Source organism: Nerophis ophidion, linkage group LG02 (assembly GCF_033978795.1).
Source record: "Nerophis ophidion isolate RoL-2023_Sa linkage group LG02, RoL_Noph_v1.0, whole genome shotgun sequence".
NCBI lineage: Eukaryota > Metazoa > Chordata > Actinopteri > Syngnathiformes > Syngnathidae > Nerophis > Nerophis ophidion.
In genome coordinates, this window is record NC_084612.1 from 46,121,555 (window position 1) to 46,141,317 (window position 19,763).

General features: G+C 42.0%; 1 protein-coding gene across 2 annotated transcripts; it reads left to right on the top strand.

Annotated features, from left to right (window-relative positions):
- The first annotated feature begins 736 nt into the window (after positions 1-736).
- Positions 737-19,408, top strand: LOC133541500 (monocarboxylate transporter 1-like). 2 transcript variants are annotated; one of them, XM_061884959.1, is made up of 6 exons: positions 737-967; positions 6,301-6,411; positions 10,353-10,620; positions 17,045-17,188; positions 17,268-18,041; positions 18,100-19,408. In XM_061884959.1, exons 3-6 carry the CDS (start codon positions 10,404-10,406, stop codon positions 18,306-18,308), a joined length of 1,344 nt encoding a protein of 447 aa, XP_061740943.1. In that variant the 5' UTR covers positions 737-967; positions 6,301-6,411; positions 10,353-10,403; the 3' UTR covers positions 18,309-19,408. The 2 variants fall into 2 exon arrangements, with proteins under 2 accessions (XP_061740943.1, XP_061740935.1); XM_061884951.1 differs by lacking the exon at positions 6,301-6,411 and having other exon boundaries at positions 18,100-19,407.
- The last annotated feature ends 355 nt before the right edge of the window (positions 19,409-19,763 follow it).

Below are 19,763 nucleotides of genomic sequence, written 5' to 3' on the forward strand. Positions count from 1 at the left end.
TTACGGAATGAATCGCTGCAGACTGTATTGATCTATATTGATATATAATGTATATATTGTGTTTTTATGTTGATTTAATAATAAAAAAAAAATAAAAAGGTTTATTTTTTTTATTTATTTTTTCTTGTGCGGCCGGGTACCAATCGGTCTGCGGCCCGGTGGTTGGGGACCATTGATGTAGGACCTGTGAGTTTTTTAATTGCTTCTACAAAGGACTGGGTCATGTAGGACCTGTGTGGTCTTCAAGTTCTTCTACAAAGGACTGGGTCATGTAGGACCTGTGTAGTCTTCAAGTTCTTCTACAAAGGACTGGGTCATGTAGGACCTGTGTAGTCTTCAAGTTCTTCTACAAAGGACTGGGTCATGTAGGACTGTGAGTTCTTCTATAAAGGACTGGGTCATGTAGGACCTGTGGTGTTCCAGTTCTTCTATAAAGGACTGGGTCATGTAGGACCTGTGAAGTGTTCCAGTACTTCTACAAAGGACTGGGTCATGTAGGACCTGTGAAGTCTTCAAGTGTTTCTAGGGGTGATCAACAATATCTGCTGGAGGCGGGTCATACTGTAGTTAATGAATCAGCCAATGGAGGAAGTGGTGTCACATCTTATCTCTGAGAGCCCAGACCGGCTGGCACTTCCTGAGGTCACCATGTGAAGGACCCAGACCTAGCACATGACCAGGGGCGGGAACAGCCATTGTAAGACCATGGTTCTAAGCCAATAAGAGCTGACCCACACAAGCACTTTGCTCCACGGGGTCCAGGTTGCTTCTGGCCACTGAATCAACTCCCAACTGGACTTTGTTGGCACCTGATGAGGTCTGAGGCAACACTTCTGTGGTCCACCTGATGGAGAACCACAGAAGACTTCTGGAACATCTGTGAAGTATATCAGTGATATTAGTGTGGACATCGTCAGATGACTGGTGTGGACGTGTCCCGCTGAGATTATCTGGCCCACTTTGAGAGGTAAGATGCTGAACCCTTTAACGCGAGCCAAAATACCTCATGGTGCACGTAGACCACAGTCACAATGGTAGTAGAAACATTGGGCTGGGCCATATGGCCAAGAAATCGAACAAAAAAAATATGATTTTATTAATTTAGTATCTGTTCATATTCTTTCATTTGTTATTATTAATATTGTTATTATTATTCTTCTTATTATATATTTTAGTAGTATTTTTTATTCATTTGTAATTATTACTACTCGGTTTGTTCTGTTTTTCTTGTGTTGTTTTTCTCTTTTCTTTTCTTTTTTCCTTTGGGGGAGGTTTGGCTTTGTTGGAATGTAAACAAAAAACATAACTTTGATAGGTTGACCATACAATAGATATATGATGTATGCAAATATGAATTCATTGATAGGAATGTCTGATGCACGATGTCAATGAAAACGATATTTATATACATACGTATATATATATATATATATATATATATATATACATATATATATATATATATATATATATTTATATATATATATATATATATATATATATATATACGTATGTATGTGTGGGAAAAAATCACAAGACTACTTCATCTGAGATGAAGTAGTCTTGTGATTTTTTTCCCACACATACATATATTGCGCTTTACCACGGTATCGAGCACTATTCTCTGGATGATCTAATTAAGACATATATATATATATATATATATATATATATATATCAACAAACTTTGTTTCCATATGAGTTGGGAAATTGTCAATATAAACTGAATACAATGATTTGCAAATCATTTTCAACCCATATTCAGTTGAATATGCTACAAAGACAACATATTTGATGTTCAAACTGATTAAAAAAAATTTTTTTTTTGCAAATAATCATTAACTTTACAATTTGACGCCAGCAACACGTGACAAAGAAGTTGGGAATGGTGGCAAAAAATACTGATAAAGTTGAGGAACGCTCATCAAACACTTATTTGGAACATCCCACAGGTGTGCAGGCTAATTGGAAAAAATAAAAGTATTTGGTACCTTGGTTCGACAACTGATAGTACACTGAAAGTAGGACATGTCTGGCAGGAACAACTTATGTCAAGTTTCGGTCTCTAGTGGTCAGCTGACAAGTAAGTAGTGGTGTTGTATACGATCTGCCACATGTCTGTGCCTTTACGAGGCTCCTCTTCAGCTGCCATGTTTAGACCAGGGGCCCAAAGGGTATGAGCCTTTAAGAGGCTCCTCCATAGCAGCCATGTTTAGACCAGGGGACTAAAGGGTATGTGCTTTTAAGATGCTCCTCTTTAGCTGCTATGTTTAGACCAGGGGCCCAAAGGGTATGTGTCTTTAAGAGGCTCCTCCATAGCAGCCATGTTTAGACCAGGGGCCTAAAGGGTATGTGCTTTTAAGATGCTCCTCTTTAGCTGCCATGTTTAGACCAGGGGCCCAAAGGGTATGAGCCTTTAAGAGGCTCCTCCATAGCAGCCATGTTTAAACCAGGGGCCTAAAGGGTATGTGCTTTTAAGAGGCTCCTCCATAGCAGCCATGTTTAGACCAGGGGCCTAAAGGGTATGTGCTTTTAAGATGCTCCTCTTTAGCTGCTATGTTTAGAACAGGGGCCCAAAGGGTATGTGTCTTTAAGATGCTCCTCTGTAGCTGCCATGTTTAGACCAGGGGCCCAAGGGGTATGTGCTTTTAAGATGCTCCTCTTTAGCTGCCATGTTTAGACCAGGGGCCCAAAGGGTATGTGTCTTTAAGATGCTCCTCTGTAGCTGCCATGTTTAGACCAGGGGCCCAAAGGGTATGTGCTTTTAAGATGCTCCTCTTTAGCTGGTATGTTTAGACCAGGGGCCCAAAGGGTATGTGCCTTTAAGAGGCTCCTCCGTAGCTGCCATGTTTAGACCAGGGGCCCAAAGGGTATGTGCCTTTAAGGGGCTCCTCCGTAGCTGCCATGTTAGACCATGGGCCCAAAGGGTCTGTGTTTTTATGGGGCTCCTCTTTAGCTGCTATGTTTAGACCAGGGGCCCGAAGGGTATTTGTCTTTAAGAGGCTCCTCCGTAGCTGCCATGTTTAGACCAATCAATCCAACACAAAAATAAACAGCAATACCATAACAATGCAATCCAATTCCAGAACCAAACCCGACCCAGCAACACTCAGAACAGTAACAATAAACAGAGCAATTTAGAGGACACACAAACACGACACAGAACAATCCAAAAGTAGTGAAAATAAAGAGAATATTATCAACAACAGTATTAATACCAGTAACAATTTCAACATAGCAGTGATTAAAAATCCCTCATTGAAATTATCATTAGACATTTATAAAAAATAAAAATGAACAATAGTGTCACAGTGGCTTACACTTGCTTCGCATGGCATAAGCTTGAAACACACTGTGTCCAATATTTTCACAAAGATAAAAATCAGTCATATTTTTGGTTCATTAATATTAAAAAGTGAAGTGAATTATATTTATATAGCGCTTTTTCTCTAGGTACTCAAAGCGCTTTACATAGTGAAACCAAATATCTAAATAAAAAACAAATTTACTACTGATATCATATCCAAAGCTTGTGTATACCAGTCAGAATGTGTTGGACTATCAACATCTATACATTTCTTTGATATTACCCTTTTTGTTATTATGCATATTGAAAGAAATGCATTTTTACTCTTTGATGACACAATACTAAATTAATGGAGATCCCCAAGAATACAACTTTGCAGTGTCATTGGGATATTTATGTTAAGGAGTCAGGTTTGGTTCTGGAATTGCTTCTTTTGTTGTTTTCAACCATAACTCTTTTATTCTCTGACATTCCCACAATAAATGAACAAGAGTTGACTCGTCTGCCCGACACTTCATGTGTAACTTGCTATCTACTGCACCAGTTTTAAACAGCTGAGAAGATGTAAAATACAATCTATTCAATATCTTAAAGGGGAACATTATCACCAGACCTATGTAAGCATCAATATATACCTTGTTGTTGCAGAAAAAAGACCATATGTTTTTTTAACCGATTTCCGAACTCTAAAAGGGTGAATTTGGCGATTTAAACGCCTTTCAATTGATAGCCTGTCGGAGCGATGACCTTTCACCCGTGACGTCACAACATGAAGCGATCTGCCATTTTCTCAATCTTATTACACGCAACAAGTCAAATCAGCTGTTATTTTCCGTTTTTTCGACTGTTTTCCTGTACCTTGGAGACATCATGCCTCGTTGGTGTGTTGTCGGAGGGTGTAACAACACGAACAGAGGCGGATTCAAGTTGCAACGACAGAGATGGCAAAAATGTGTGGATATCCTGCGACACTCAAAGCAGATGCATTTCCAACGATAAAGTCAAAGAAATCTGCAATATTGGAAAATAGACCTCCACTGAATCTGCCGGAGTGGGACGACGGCAGTCTGTTCCCGCAGACAAGCGAGGTAAACCCCCTGGACGTCTTGGCTAAGACGTGATTTATGCCACTTCTTTTTCAGTCTCATTTTGTCCACCAAACTTATAACGTTGTGCATGAATGCACAAAGGTGAGTTTTGTTGATGTTATTGACTTATGTGGAGTGTGCTAATCAGACATATTTGGTCACGGCATGACTGCAAGCTAATCAATGCTAACATGCTATTTAGGCTAGCTGTATGTACATATTGCATCATTATGCCTCATCAGTAGCTATATTTGCATCCAGCCTTTCCCTCCACCCATTTTTAATGCCAAACAAACACATACCAATCGTTGGTTAGAAGGCGATCGCCGAATTCGTCCTCGCTTCCTCCCATGTCAATGGCTGTTGTGTCATTTTCGTCGGTTTCGCTTGTATACGGTTCAAAGCGATATAGCTCAATAGCTTCAGTTTCTTCTTCAATTTCGTTTTCGCTACCTGCCTCCACACTCCAACCATCCGTTTCAATACATGCGTAATCTGTTGAATTGCTTACGCCGCTGAAATCCGAGTCTGAATCTGAGCTAATATCGCTATACCTTTCTGTGCTATCCGCCATGTTTTTTTTTGGTTGTTTCACGCTGTGACATCACAGGATAATGGACGGGTGGATATAATGATGGTAAAAATCAGGCACTTGGAAGCCGTTTTTCGGAGTATTGCGTAATGGGTAAAATTTTGAGAAAAACTTCGAAAAATAAAATAACTCACTGGGAACCGATTTTTATTGGTTTTAACCCTTCAGAAATTGTGATAATGTTCCCCTTTAAATTGAGTCAGCTTATCTTTAATGTTTCTAAAGGGCTTATTGGTATTTTTCCAAATATCATTCCATGATATGTCTCTTTCATCTAAAATGTTTAAGTCCATCATCCATTTCCGAACACATGCATCATTTGCATTTCTAGTATAGTGTTAATTTATTATTCCATAGGATAGTTGTATTCATTTCTTAATTGTATCTTGAATAAAAAGTGTATCTTCCAGTTCATGGCTATTTAAAGACATGCTTCCAGAGGATATGCAATTATTTACTGCATGTTTTAAAGAGATAAAATGTAAAAATTGATTTCTGGGCACATAATATTGATCAACTAAATCATTGAACGGTTTAAAAGAGTTTTTATTAATAATATGATCAGGTTTAGTAATACCTTTGTCATTTCATGTTTTCCATTTAACCACATTTTTATTAATTATGATTTTAGGATTGTGCCAAAGCGGTTGATTGACAGATGTAATTGGGTTGATTCCAAGTATTTTCTGACACAGTTTTAGAATGTTAAAGGTGGCTTCTATTGGGCTCTGCCTCAATTTATTACGCTTGGAGGTGCTGATTCCCATCCCAGTCGCTTCACACTTGGCTGTAACCTATCCAATGATGAAACCCACTACTACCGACCCCGCAGTCTAATAGTTTATATATCAATGATGAAATCTTAACATTGCAACACATGCCAATACGGCATTTTTAGTTTACTAAATTGCCATTTTAAATTTTGCGCGATGTATCCTGTTGAAAACGTTGCGGTATGATGACGCATGCGTTTGACGTCACCGGTTGTAGTGGACATTTTTTACCAGCCCGATCCAAGCTATAAGTAGTCTGCTTTAATCGCATAATTACACAGTATTCTGGACATAAGTATTGCTGAATCTTTTGCAATTTGTTCATTTAATAATGGAGAAGTAAAAGTAGAAAGATGGAGGTGGGAAGCGGTGTATTGCAGCTGCCTTTAGCAACACAAACACGGTGTTTCCTTGTTTAAAATTCCCTAAGGTGAAGCTCAACTATGGAACAAAGCGGTCAAGCGAACATGGTTCCCGACCACATGTCAACCGGCAGGTTTCTGTGAGAAAATTGTGTTAATAAGTTGGCTCTTACCGTAGACATGAGCGGAGCTTGCGTCCTCCTGCAGCTGCGGACCCTCTTACCTCCTCCAACCGGAGACACTGGCAGTCACCACACCCGTGGCCACACCCAGACGGTCTGACTTTCAGGTACCATATAATCTCACTAAAACACTAGTTACACATTAAGCAGATAAGGGATTTTCCAGAATGTCTAATAACATCTGAATCGCTCCCACTGCCCTCACCTTTTTTTTTTTTAACTTTTTTTTTTCTAGTCCTTCACTCTCACTATCCTCATCCACGAATCTTTCATCCTCGCTCAAATTAATGGGGAAATTGTCGCTTTCTTGGTCAGAATCGCTCTAGCTGCTGGTGGCCATGATTGTATACGAAGTGAGGATGTGAGGAGCTCTAAAACCGGTGACGTCACGCGCACATTGTCTGCTACTTCCGGTACAGGCAAGGCTTTTTTATTAGCTACCAAAAGTTGTGAATTTTATCGTCGATGTTCTCTACTAAATCCTTTCAGCAAAAATATGGCAATTTTGCGAAATGATCAAGTACGACACATAGAATGGACCTGCTATCCCCGTTTAAATAAGAAAATCTAATTTTAGTAGGCCTTTGAAGGTGGCTTCTATTGGGCTCTGCCTCAATTTATTAGACTTGGAGGTGCTGATTCCCATCCCAGTCGCTTCACACTTGGCTGTAACCTATCCAACGAGAGCTGAAGATCCTGGCCAGATGACGCCATCAGGACCACATCATCTGCAAAAAGCAGAGACCTAATCCTGCAGCCACCAAATTGGATCCCCTCAATGCTCTGACTGCGCCTAGAAATTTTGTCCATAAAAGTAATGAACAGAATCAGTGACAAAGGGCAGCCTTGGCGGAGTCCAACCTTCAACTTACTGCCGGCAATGCGGACCAAGCTCTGACACTGATCATACAAGGAGTGGTCCGTCACAATCAGACAGTCCGATAACCCATACTCTCTGAGCACTTCCCACAAGACTTCCCGGTGTACACAGTCAATAGCCTTCTCTAAGTCCACAAAGCACATGTTGACTGGTTGGGCAAACTCCCATGCACCCTCAAGGACCCTGCCGAGAGTATAGAGCTGTTCCACAGTTCCACAACCAGGACGAAAACCACACTGTTCCTCCTGAATCAGAGGTTTGACTATCCGCCTTAACCTCCTCTCCAGTACACCGGAAAAGACCTTACCGGGAAGGCTGAGCAACGTGATCCCACTATAGTTGGAACACACCCCTTAGGTTCCCCTTTTTAGCCACCACCCCAGTCTGCCAATCCAGAGGTATCGCCCCCGATGTTTTGCAAAGTCTTGTCAACCAAAACAGCCCCACAGCATCCAGAGCCTGAAGGAACTCCAGGCGGCTCTCATCCACCCGCGGGGCCTTTCCACCGAGGAGCTTTTGAACTACAGTGGAAACCTCAGCCCCAGAAATAGGAGAGCCCACCACAGACTCCCCAGGCACTGCTTCCTCAAAGGAAGACGTGTTGGTGGGATTGAGGATGTCTTCGAAGTATTCCCTCCGCCGATCCACAACATCCACAGTCGAGGTCAGCAGCACACTATTCTCACCATACACAGTGTTGACAATGTACTGCTTCCACTTCATGAGGCGGTGGATAGTGGTCCAGAATCTCTTCGAAACCATCTGGAAATTGTTTTCCATGGCTTCCCCGAACTCCTCCTATGTCGGAGTTTTTGCCTCATCGGCCGCTAAAGCCACACGCCGCTTGGCCTGTCGGTACCTCTCCACTGCCTCCAGAGTGCCATGAGCCAAAAGGACCCAAAAGGACTCTTTCTTCAGCTTGACTGCCAGCGCGACAGGCACCAACCATCTTGCGACCATTGCTCCAATCGGCCGCCTCGACAATAGAGGTATGGAACATGGTCCACTCGGATTCAATGTCCAGCATCTCCCTCGTGAGGTGGAAATTGAAACTTTCTCTGACAGGAGACTGCTAGACGTTCCCACCAGACCCTTACAATGCGTTTGGTCCTGCCAGGTCTGTCCGGCTTCCTCCCCCATCATCGCAGCCAACTCACCACCAGGTGGTGATCGGTAGCAAACTCTGCCCTTCTCTTCACCCAAGTGTCCAAAACATGAGACCTCAAAGCCAGTGACGCAACTACAAAGTCTATCATGGAACTGCGGCCTAGGGTGTCCTGGTGCCAAGTGCACATATGGACACCCTTATGTTTGAACATGGTGTTTGTTATGGACAGGCCTGGCCACCAGGCGCTCGCCATCGTGCCCCATCTCCAGGCCTGGCTCCAGAAGGGGGCCCCGGTGACCTGCGTATTGGCGAGGGAAAACTGGATCTTTTGTTTTTATTTTTAATAGAGGTCTTCTGATTATTTCATTTCTCAAAAAATAACTATGAATCAACATCAATGTTGTAATGGATTATTGACCAATCGAGGTCCCAAGGATCAAAATATTAAATATTTGATCCTTTGATATATTTGTAATGTTTTTAGGGGAAAATATTGCATATTTTGTGTGTTTTCCATAAAAAGACAAAGTTTTGGTTGACAAAAAGGGCACGAAACAGAAAAAAAAAATTAAAATTATACAAACTTAAAAATAATTATAATTGGCAGATAAACCTGAAGTTGATGTTGAGATTTAAATGTTAAAAGTACAAAAGCCAAAAGCAGTACAGTTTTCATGTTGTGTAAGTGGTAAATAAAAAGAGAATACAACAAATCCTTTTCAACTTATATTCAGTTGACTACACTGCAAAGACAAGATATATTTCATGTTCACACTGAGAAACTTTGGTATTGTTTGTACATATTAGCTCGTATGGAATGTAATGGCAGCAACATGTTTCAAAAAAGCTGACACAAGTGGCAAAAAAGAGGGAGAAACTTGAGGAATGCTCATCAAAGACTTATTTGGAACATCCCCCAGGTAAACGGGCTAATTGGGAACAGGTGGGTGCCATGATTGGGTATAAATTCAGCTTCCATGAAATGCTCACTCATTCACAAACAAGGACGGGGCGAGCCAGGGTCACCAGTTTGTCAACAAATGCCTGAGCAAATTGTTTAAGAACAACATTTCTCAAGCAGCTATTGCAAGGAATTTAAGGATCTCACCATCTACGTTCCATAATATCATCAAAAGGTTCAGAGAGTCTGGATAAATCACTGCACGTAAGCCATGGTATTACGCACCTTGGATCCCTCAGGCAGTACTGCATCAAAAAGCCACATCAGTGTGTAAAAGATATCACCACATGGGCTCAGGAACATTTCAGAAAACCATTGTCAGTAACTACAGTTGGTCGCTACATCTGTAAGTGCAAGTTAAAACTCTACTATGCAAAGCCAAAGCCATGTATCAACAACACCCAGAAACACTTCACTGGGCCAGAGCTCATCTAAGATGGACTGATACAAAGTGGAAAGTGTTCTGTGGCCTGACAAGTCCACATTTCTAATTGTGTTTGGAAACTGTGGACAAAAGAAGAAAAGAACCATCCGGTCTGTTCTAGGGTCAAAGTGTAAAAGGCAGCATGTGTGATGGTATGGGAGTGTTTAAGTGGCCAAGGCATGGGTAACTTACACATCTGTGAAGGCACCATTAATGCTGAAAGGTACATCCAGCTTTTAGAGCAACATATGTTGCCATCCAAGCAACGTTATCATGGACGCCCTTGCTTATTTCAGCAAGACAATGCCAAGCCAGGTGTTACAACAGCATGGCTTCGTAGTAAAAGAGTGCACGTACTAGACTGGCCTGCCTGTAGTCCAGACATTGAAAATGTGTGAAGGCTAAAATATGAGAGGGGAGACTGTTGAACAACTTAAGCTGTACATCAAGCAAGAATGGGGAAAAATTCCACTTCAAAAATGTGTCTCCTCAGTTCCCAAATCTTTACTGAGTGTTGTTAAAAGGAAAGGCCATGTAACACACTGGTAAAAATGTCCCTCTGACTACTTTGCTGCCATGAAATTCTAACTTCATGATTATTTCCAAAAAATACCAAAGTTTCTCAGTGTGAACATGAAATATCTGGTCTAAATTCCATGTTGTGTTCTTCTGCAGAGGAAGTCCTAGCTGCACCTCACACAAACAAGCAGAAGTTAAGAGAAGAACATGCCGGCAGCAGTGGGCGGTCCTGTGGGCTACACCCCCCCTGAGGGAGGCTGGGGCTGGATGGTGGTGATCGGAGCCTTCATCTCCATCGGCTTCTCCTACGCCTTCCCCAAGTCCATCACCGTCTTCTTCAAAGAGATCGAGTCCATCTTTGACGTGACTAGCAGCCAGGTCTCCTGGATCTCCTCCATCATGCTGGCAGTCACCTACGGAGGAGGTGAGTTCTACTGGTCTACAGACACCCTGCCAGTACTGGACTTGACAACTGTAATCCTGCTGGCTTTACAGCGGTCTTTAGGACTAGGCACAGCAGCTTGAGAAAGATGAAGGAAACTCTTTGGTCAGTCTTATAAGACTTCAGCAAATCATCCCAGTAGACACCATCAGTTCATGACATTAGACATAGATTGGTCACATCGAGTTTTACACTTAGATTGGTCACATCTAGTCTTTGACTTAGATCGGTCACATCTGGTCTTAGACTTAGATTGGTCACATCTAGTCGTAGATTTAGATTGGTCACATCTGGTCTAGACTTAGATTGGTCACATCTAGTCTTACACTTAGATTGGACACATCTAGTTTTAGACTTAGATTGGTCACATTTAGTCTTAGACTTAAATTGGTCACATCTGGTCTTAAACTTAGATTGGTCACATCTAGTCGTAGACTTAGATTGGTCACATCCGGTCTAAACTTAGATTGGTCACAACTAGTCTTAGACTTAAATTAGTCACATCTAGTTTTAGACTTAGATTGGTCACATCTCATCTTAGACTTAGATTGGTCACATCTAGTCTTAGACTTAGATTGGTCACATCTCATCTTAGACTTAGATTGGTCACATTTAGTCTTAGACTTAGATTGGTCACATCTCGTCGTAGACTTAGATTGGTCACATCTAGTCGTAGACTTAGATTGGTTACATCTTGTCTTGGACTTAGATTGGTCACATCTCGTCGTAGACTTAGATTGGTCACATCTAGTCGTAGACTTAGATTGGTCACATCTTGTCTTGGACTTAGATTGGTCACATCTAGTCGTAGACTTAGATTGGTCACATCTTGTCTTGGACTTAGATTGGTCACATGTAGTCTTAAACTTAGATTGGTCACATGTAGTCTTAGACTTATATTGGTCACATCTCGTCGTAGACTTAGATTAGTCACAGCTAGTCCTAGACTTAATTTGGTCACATCTTGTCTTAGACTTAGATTGGTCACATTTAGACTTGGATTTAGATTGGAAATATCTAGTCTTACACTTAGATTGGTCACATCTAGTCCACTTAGATTGGTCACATTTAGTCTTAGACTTAGATTGGTCATATTCCGTTGTAGACTTAGATTGGTCACACCTAGTTTTAGATTTAGATTGGTCACATCAGGTCTTAAACTGAGTTTGGTCACATCAAGTCGTGGACTTTGATTGGTCACATCTCGTCTTAGACTTAGATTGGTCACTTCTAGTCTTAGACTTAGGTTGGTTAAATCTAGTCTTAGACTTAGATTGGTCACATCTGGTACTAAACTTGGATTGGTCACATCTAGTCGACTTAGATTGGTCACATCTAGTCTTGGACTTAGATTGGTCACATCTAGTCTTGGACTTAGATTGGACACATCTAATCTTAGATATAGATTGGTCACATCTAGTCATAGACTTAGATTGGTCATGTCGAATCTTAGACTTAGATTGGTCACATCTAGTCTTACACTAAGATTGGTCACATCTAGTCTTAGACGTAGATTGGAAAAATCTAGTCTTTGATTTAGATTGGTCACATCACATCCAGTCTAGTCGCTGTTACCGAAAACTCCAAATAGTAATAGATAAATATGGCACTGTAGCACAAATAATAACACACCTTTTCAGTGTCACTGTGGGTGCGACATGACAAGTATTTGTTGAATACCAAACATTATGGCCGCACCGTTTTAAAAGCCGCTGGGGTCAAAGGGTTAAAAAGTATGCATTATTTAGTTGTAACTTTATAGTAATTAACTGTAAAATCACCGCTCTGCAGTTACAGTACATGATTGTATGGACATTTACTGTAATGTACTGTAAATGTTACTTGTTAGTTTACGATATGATAATTACTGGAGTAGAACAGTAATATGCTATAAGTATTACTGTATGGTACGGTGTTAGTTGACTGTATGTGTTACTGTATGGTACGGTGTTAGTTGACTGTACGTGTTACTGTATGGTACGGTGTTAGTTGACTGTGCGTGTTACTGTATGGTACGGTATTAGTTGACTATACGTGTTACTGTATGGTACGGTGTTAGTTGACTGTACATGTTACTGTATGGTACGGTATAAGTTGACTGTAGATGTTACTGTATGGTACGGTATTAGTTGACTATACGTGTTACTGTATGTAACGGTGTTAGTTGATTGTACGTGTTACTGTATGGTACGGTGTTAGTTGACTGTACATGTTTCTGTATGGTATTTACAATAATAACATTAGCACTTCTTGTATTTGAAGAGCAGATAAACAAATGATACTTTTTGGCAGAAGGTTTGAGGATGACACTTCCTGCTGTCAAGTCAACTGCTGCATTGTGTCCATGTACACATGATGTACTTGCCAGTTATTTACTGTTGTTGTGTCAACACTGCTGCGAAGTAAACTGCTTCATTGTGTCCATGCACACGATATACTAGCCAGTTATTTACTGTTGTTGTATCGACACTGGTATGAAGTAAACTGCTGCATTGTGTCCATGCACACCTGATCTACTCGCCAGTTATGTACTGTTTTTGTATCATCACTGGTGTGAAGTAAACACAGTAAACTGCTGAATTGTGCCCATGCACACACAATGCACTTGCCAGTTTTTTTTACTGTTGTTGTGTCAACACTGGTGTGAAGTAAACTGCTGCATTGTGTCCATGCGCACATAATGTACTAGCCAGTTATTTACTGTTGTTACATCAACACTGGTGTGAAGTAAACTGCTGCATTGTGTCCATGCACACATGATGTACTCGCCAGTTCATGTACTGTTGTCGTATCATCACTGGTGTGAAGTAAACTGCTGCATTGTGTCCATGCACACATGATGTACTCGCCAGTTATTTACTGCTGTGTTAACACTGGTGTGGAGTAAACTGCTGCATTGTGTCCATGCACACATTATATACTCGACAGTTATTTACTGTTGTGTCAACAGGAGCTTGTTTCACTAATCCCTCATTACATCAGCAAGCAGGATGTTTGCATCCAAAGCTTCTTATGTTATGAATGCAAATATTGTGTGTTAACACTCGGCTGACAGCAGGAGAATGTCTGACTGCACGTCCACATCACCACTTCATTAACAAGCACCTCCATTTTCATTCATTACCTTCATAACATTTTCCGCCATTTCCTTCATAACATTTTCATCCATTACCTTCATTACATGTTCATCCATTACCTTCATAATATTCCGCACCATTCTTTTGATCCCCCGCAGTTGTCTCTGCAGGGAAGAACTCATTGCTAGTGTTGAGACTTGGTGCTGGATAACAATCTAACAAGTCTGTCTGCCACTCTGCTGCCAAATTAGTTAGGACAACCTCCAAACAACAACTTCTACTTCCACATGGTGGGCTGTGCAGGGGTCTTCCTGGTGGACCCTCACACGCACTTGCTGGTGTCAACCATGTCTGTTTGTGTTGTTGTTTACACCTTGAAGAGTCTCACATTCCCTAAAATACTCTTTAGCCTTGCCAGAAGGAGTCATACCAGTGTTGTTTCCTACCTAGGGCTTAGTGATGTCCGACTTCAATAAATACACCTTGCAAAGTCTCACACTCCCAGACGTGTGGAGTCCAGTGACGTGCAGTCAGTCATCATGGAAAGAAAAAAATGTAAAAAGAAAAAACATTTATTATATTGTTATATGTATCCAGTGATTAAACTATAAAGTTATTTTCCATTTAACTTCACAAGTTTAACATTTTTATATTCAAAATCGCTTAATTTTCACATTAGCCGTTCAAATACTGAGAATTACTTGCGGTGAGTCACAGCCAGCTGAGCCTCCCCGTCACCATGGATTGCGCAGTGACTCGGCTAACTGCTGGCCTGCTGTGCAGTGAGACCGTATTGCTATATGAATTATATTATACATTTCCATAGTTAGCAGAGGTATATAATGTACAGTATGTGTGTAACGTATTTCTTGTGCTGGGCAATCATAAAACTGCTGCGAAACACGTACAATGTAAGGCTCCTGTTCTCCGGCCTCCTGGCGGTAGGGGGTGTTAGTGATCCCAGAGATCATTCTTGCACTACTTGGCTGAGCCGAAGCCGGTATGTTTTAAAGTTGTCGTTTGCCTGCATATCGTAAAAACAACCGTCCAAAATTTTACAACTAATTGTAAACTTATAGGTGCCGACCGTCAGGGCCGAGTTGCGACGAAAGAGTGTGTCGATGTTGAGATATTACGCAGAGTTGGTAAGTGAATTTGTTTGCCAATAGTAGCTACTAGCCGTACCCATGTATTTTCAATGCGCGGTTAGCATCGGGTTTTAATCCCGTTTCCTCCAATGTTTCTGATCCAATTGAATTTATATTTATGTCGAGTCTTTATTTTGGGTACTTAAATATGGTGACTGAGTATTGTGGCATTTTAAGGCCATCTGCATTTGTTATGCTACAGTAAAGACAATGAATGAACACTGCCGCTGGAGCGCGGTTACAACTGTCATAGTGACAACACTGTGTACTGTCGTGTTTGTTATTTTGTACATACATGTGATTATTTAATATTGTTAATGTTAGCAGTATTAGCGCTAATAATGATAATAATAAGTGTAATTTATTTATACTATACTATACTAGCTAAAGTACCTGCTACATTAAGTTAAAGTACCAATGATTGTCACACACACACTAGGTGTGGTGAAATTTGTCCTCTGCATTTGACCCATCCCCTTGTTCACCCCCTGGGAGCAGTGAGCAGCAGCGGCCGGAAATCATTTTTGGTGATTTAACCCCCAATTCCAACCCTTGATACTGAGTGCCAAGCAGGTAAGAATGCTGGTATGAGCTTTTAGAACATAACCCATTAACTGCTGCCAATCAAATGGTGAATAAGATACTCTATAGGGGTTCATATGTTTATAAATCTGACTGTGATGAAGTCAGTGCCTCACCAGCCATGAACCTCACCGCACGTCACTGGTGGAGTCATACCAGTGATGTTTCCCACCTAGGCCTTAGTGATGTCCTACTTAGTCCCACTGCAATAAATACACTTTGCAAAGTCTCACACTCCCAGATGTGTGGATTCAAAGCAATTAGTTTTTGCCACCTACGCCTTCAGTGATGTCCTACTTAGTCCCACTTCAATAAATACCACTCAAAAGACCATCATTTATGATATGACAAATACTATACAGTAACACACGTGTCACTACTGTACGAAACGGGCTATTTTTGGTGCATTTAAGAATAGATAAATCCGCATAGGACGTGGTTCTGTCTAAAGTAAAAACATTTTTTAAAAATAACTAGATTTCGATACCGATAATTTGAAATCGCATAAAGGGAAGAAGATTGAGAGCTATTCAGTAGGATTTAAGGTCCAAGCATATCTTTGGTAAGTGCCGGAGTGAGAAGAGGTTTTAAAATAATTAGTGCATGCTTACTTTTACCGCATGCCTTTGGTAAGCACAGGTGTAAGAAGAGGTTTTAAATTAATTAGCGCCCCGGCGGAAATTCAAGGAAATACGGTAACTTGTTTCCTGGGTTGGCTAACCTCGTCTCACAGGATCTAGTTTCTCTTTAAATATCCTTCTTGAAATTGCCCTTGCAAATATATATCTTTCACCTAATCAAAATTTCGCTCTGCTTTTTTTGTTGGTTAAAAAAAGTGAGTAACGCTGATTTCTCCGCTGGCTTGGTATAGCTCGGTGCCACTTTCTGCTTTCATAAATCACAACTTGTGATTGAATACTTGGGAGTGACAAGTGAGTATCCAATCACAGTCATGTTCAAAGTAAGGCTACCTGGATGGGGTACTGTCAACAACTCGTGATCTGATGGCAACTGTCTGTTAACTGAAGGTCTCTGTTTGTTTACACTGGACTGTTTCAGAAGGACTGAATTCATCCAGCACTGGCAACAAGCTAGATGAATTCTGATTAAATAAAAGCTCTAACTTAAAAACAGCAACACTGGAGCCTAATATGACATGAAGAGAATGTGATGAATACTTTTATATATTTATGAAATGTAAATAAAAAATTAACTAAAACTAAAAACTTGTATTAGTTTATGATCATGATTTATGTTAGAAAGGCCTTGCTGGCACACCACTGAGTCATACCAATACTGGCATGACACACACACACACACACACACACACACACACACACACATTCAGTCCATTCAAGTAGGTCCCACTAACAAATGACTTCTATAAGGCCAATAAAAGATGATATATTAAAAGTGTATAAAGAAGTGGACTTTATTGCAGTGCAGCACTGACACACATAAAAGATGATTTATTAAAAGTGTATAAAGAAGTGGACTACAGCACTGACACAAATGATTGCAGGAGTGGTTTTGCAAGAGATGTTCTGCTGTCGCCCTCTTGTGGACAAATACACACCTGCACTGTTTGTGAACTCTCAGGTCCCATCAGCAGCATCCTGGTCAACAAGTATGGGAGTCGGCGTGTGATGATGCTGGGAGGATGTCTGTCCGGTCTGGGCCTGGTTGCCGCCTCCTTCTGCAACTCCGTGCAAGCCTTGTACTTGTGCATCGGTGTGGTGGGAGGTACTGGTGTTGTTGTCAGTCATGCACACTGCTGCCACCTGCTGTTTGAAAAGTGCTGATCCTCTGTAAATGTTTTCAGGACTGGGATTGTCCTTCAACCTCAACCCTGCCCTTACCATGATCGGGAAATACTTCTACAACCGGAGACCCATCGCCAACGGCATCGCCATGGCCGGCAGTCCGGTTTTCCTCTCCACGCTGGCCCCTCTCAACACCTGGTTCTACGACCGCTTCGGCTGGAGAGGAAGCTTCCTGATCCTGGGCGGCCTGCTGCTCAACTGCTGCGTGGCCGGGTCCCTCATGAGGCCCATCGGACCCAAGGCCAAGCCCGCCGAGAAGACCACGGGGAGGTCGGGCTGCTCGCAAATTCTAAACAGCTTCATTGACATGTCCTTGTTCAAGCACCGCGGCTTCCTGCTCTACATCTCGGGCAATATTATTATGTTCTTTGGTCTTTTTGCTCCGCTGGTGTTCCTCAGTAACTTTGCAAAGAGCAAGGACATCCCAAAAGAGAAAGCGGCATTCCTGCTGTCAGTTTTGGCCTTCGTTGACATGGTGGCCCGGCCCTCCATGGGCATTGTAGCCAACACCAAGTGGGTTCGGCCCAGGATTCAGTATTTCTTTGCCGCTTCTGTGCTGTACAATGGCGTGTGCCATGTCCTGGCCCCCATGTCCGTGGACTACAAAGGCTTTGTCATCTACTCCATCTTCTTTGGCTTTGCTTTTGGCTGGCTCAGCTCCGTGTTGTTTGAGACCTTGATGGACCTGGTGGGAGCCCAACGCTTCTCCAGCGCCGTGGGCCTGGTGACGATCATCGAATGTGGACCCGTGCTGCTCGGCCCGCCTCTGCTAGGTAACTCACTGGTCTTTCTTTGATCTGCACAACAACAACCAACCTTTGCCTTCCGCAGGCAAGTTCAAGGACATCTACCACGACTACAAGTACACCTACCAGGGCTGCGGGATCCTCCTCATCGTCTCCAGCTTCTTCCTCTTCATGGGGATGGGCCTCAACTATCGTCTGCTGAGAAAGGAGAAACAAGAGGAGGAGCGGCTGGCCAGAGCAGGACATCCCAAGTCCTCCAGGGTGGTGGAGGCCAGAAGCACCGACACCGTCTGAGCGTTTGCTCCTGACTCCCACCTTCTAGAACCTTTACACTCTCCCTCACACGCACTTAAACATGTGTATTCTATTACTTCTTTGGTTTGCAATCACTTTACACACTAGATAAATTGATGTTGTTATATTCAATATGGGCTTCACGGTGGCAGAGGGGTTTGTGCGTCTGCCTCACAATACGAAGTTCCTGCTGTCCTGGGTTCAAATCCAGGCTCGGGATCTTCCTGTGTGGAGTTTGCATGTTCTCCCCGTGAATGCGTGGGTTCCCTCCGGGTACTCCGGCTTCCTCCCACTTCCAAAGACATGCACCTGGGGATAGGTTGATTGGCAACACTAAATTGGCCCTAGTGTGTGAATGTGAGTGTGAATGTTGTCTGTCTATCTGTGTTGGCCCTGCGATGAGGTGGCGACTTGTCCAGGGTGTACCCCGCCTTCCGCCCGATTGTAGCTGAGATAGGCGCCAGCGCCCCCCGCGACCCCAAAAGGGAATAAGCGGTAGAAAATGGATATTCAATATCTGCAATTGTATTGTTTATTCTCCTAAACATACACTGAGTGTTTGTACTTGTGTGTGTATTTCTGTAAAGACTACACATTCTCAATATAAACATGAATAATTGTTTCCTCTTGTTTGTCTGCATCAGCGTCCATCAAGCTGCTGACTTAGCCATTTAGAAATGTTGATAACTGCAACATTTACGTATTCTTGTTAATGGAAAATGTATTGACAAGTTCTAGAGAATTTTAAAGTTTTTTTGCCAGGTTTGAAATGTATTTCTGAAACAACACAGAAATGACAACTGTTTGTGCTCCAGTGGAACTTGAACACTTTCTTGTGCCCCACACAAATAAAGATTATTCATCAAATGTGGTGCGGTGCAATGAGTCTCAAACTATAAAGCAACTCTCTTCATTGAAGGCCATATTGCAGTTATGCAGCCCTCAGAGGGCCACTATAGTACATGTGAATCGCCTCTTGTTTTGTATATGTGTAATGATGGATCACTCATAACTCAAGGTGACAAAGAGATATTTATGTTAGTAGTGTCCCAATCTGATATGATATCACATATCGTCTGATATCTTAAAAACAACGATCAAATGCTATTGACCTGCATGAGAAATGTCCAATAAAGTAGTCCTGCAGCCCACTTACAGTATATGAGTCTAACTTCATGAGTTACTGTGGCCACTCTACTTCAACTTAAAGACAGCATAAGTCTAGTGGATAATAAATAGGTTCCAGACTGATGATCATATCTGCTATCCAGAGAGAAGTGTGGGATTTGACTTTACTAAATGCCATCCATCCATTTTCTACCGCTTAATCCCTTTTGGGGTCGCGGGGGGCGCTGGCGCCTATCTCAGCTACAATCGGGCGGAAGGCGGGGTACACCCTGGACAAGTCGCCACCTCATCGCAGGACTTTACTAAATGTTGGAATCTATTTCATGT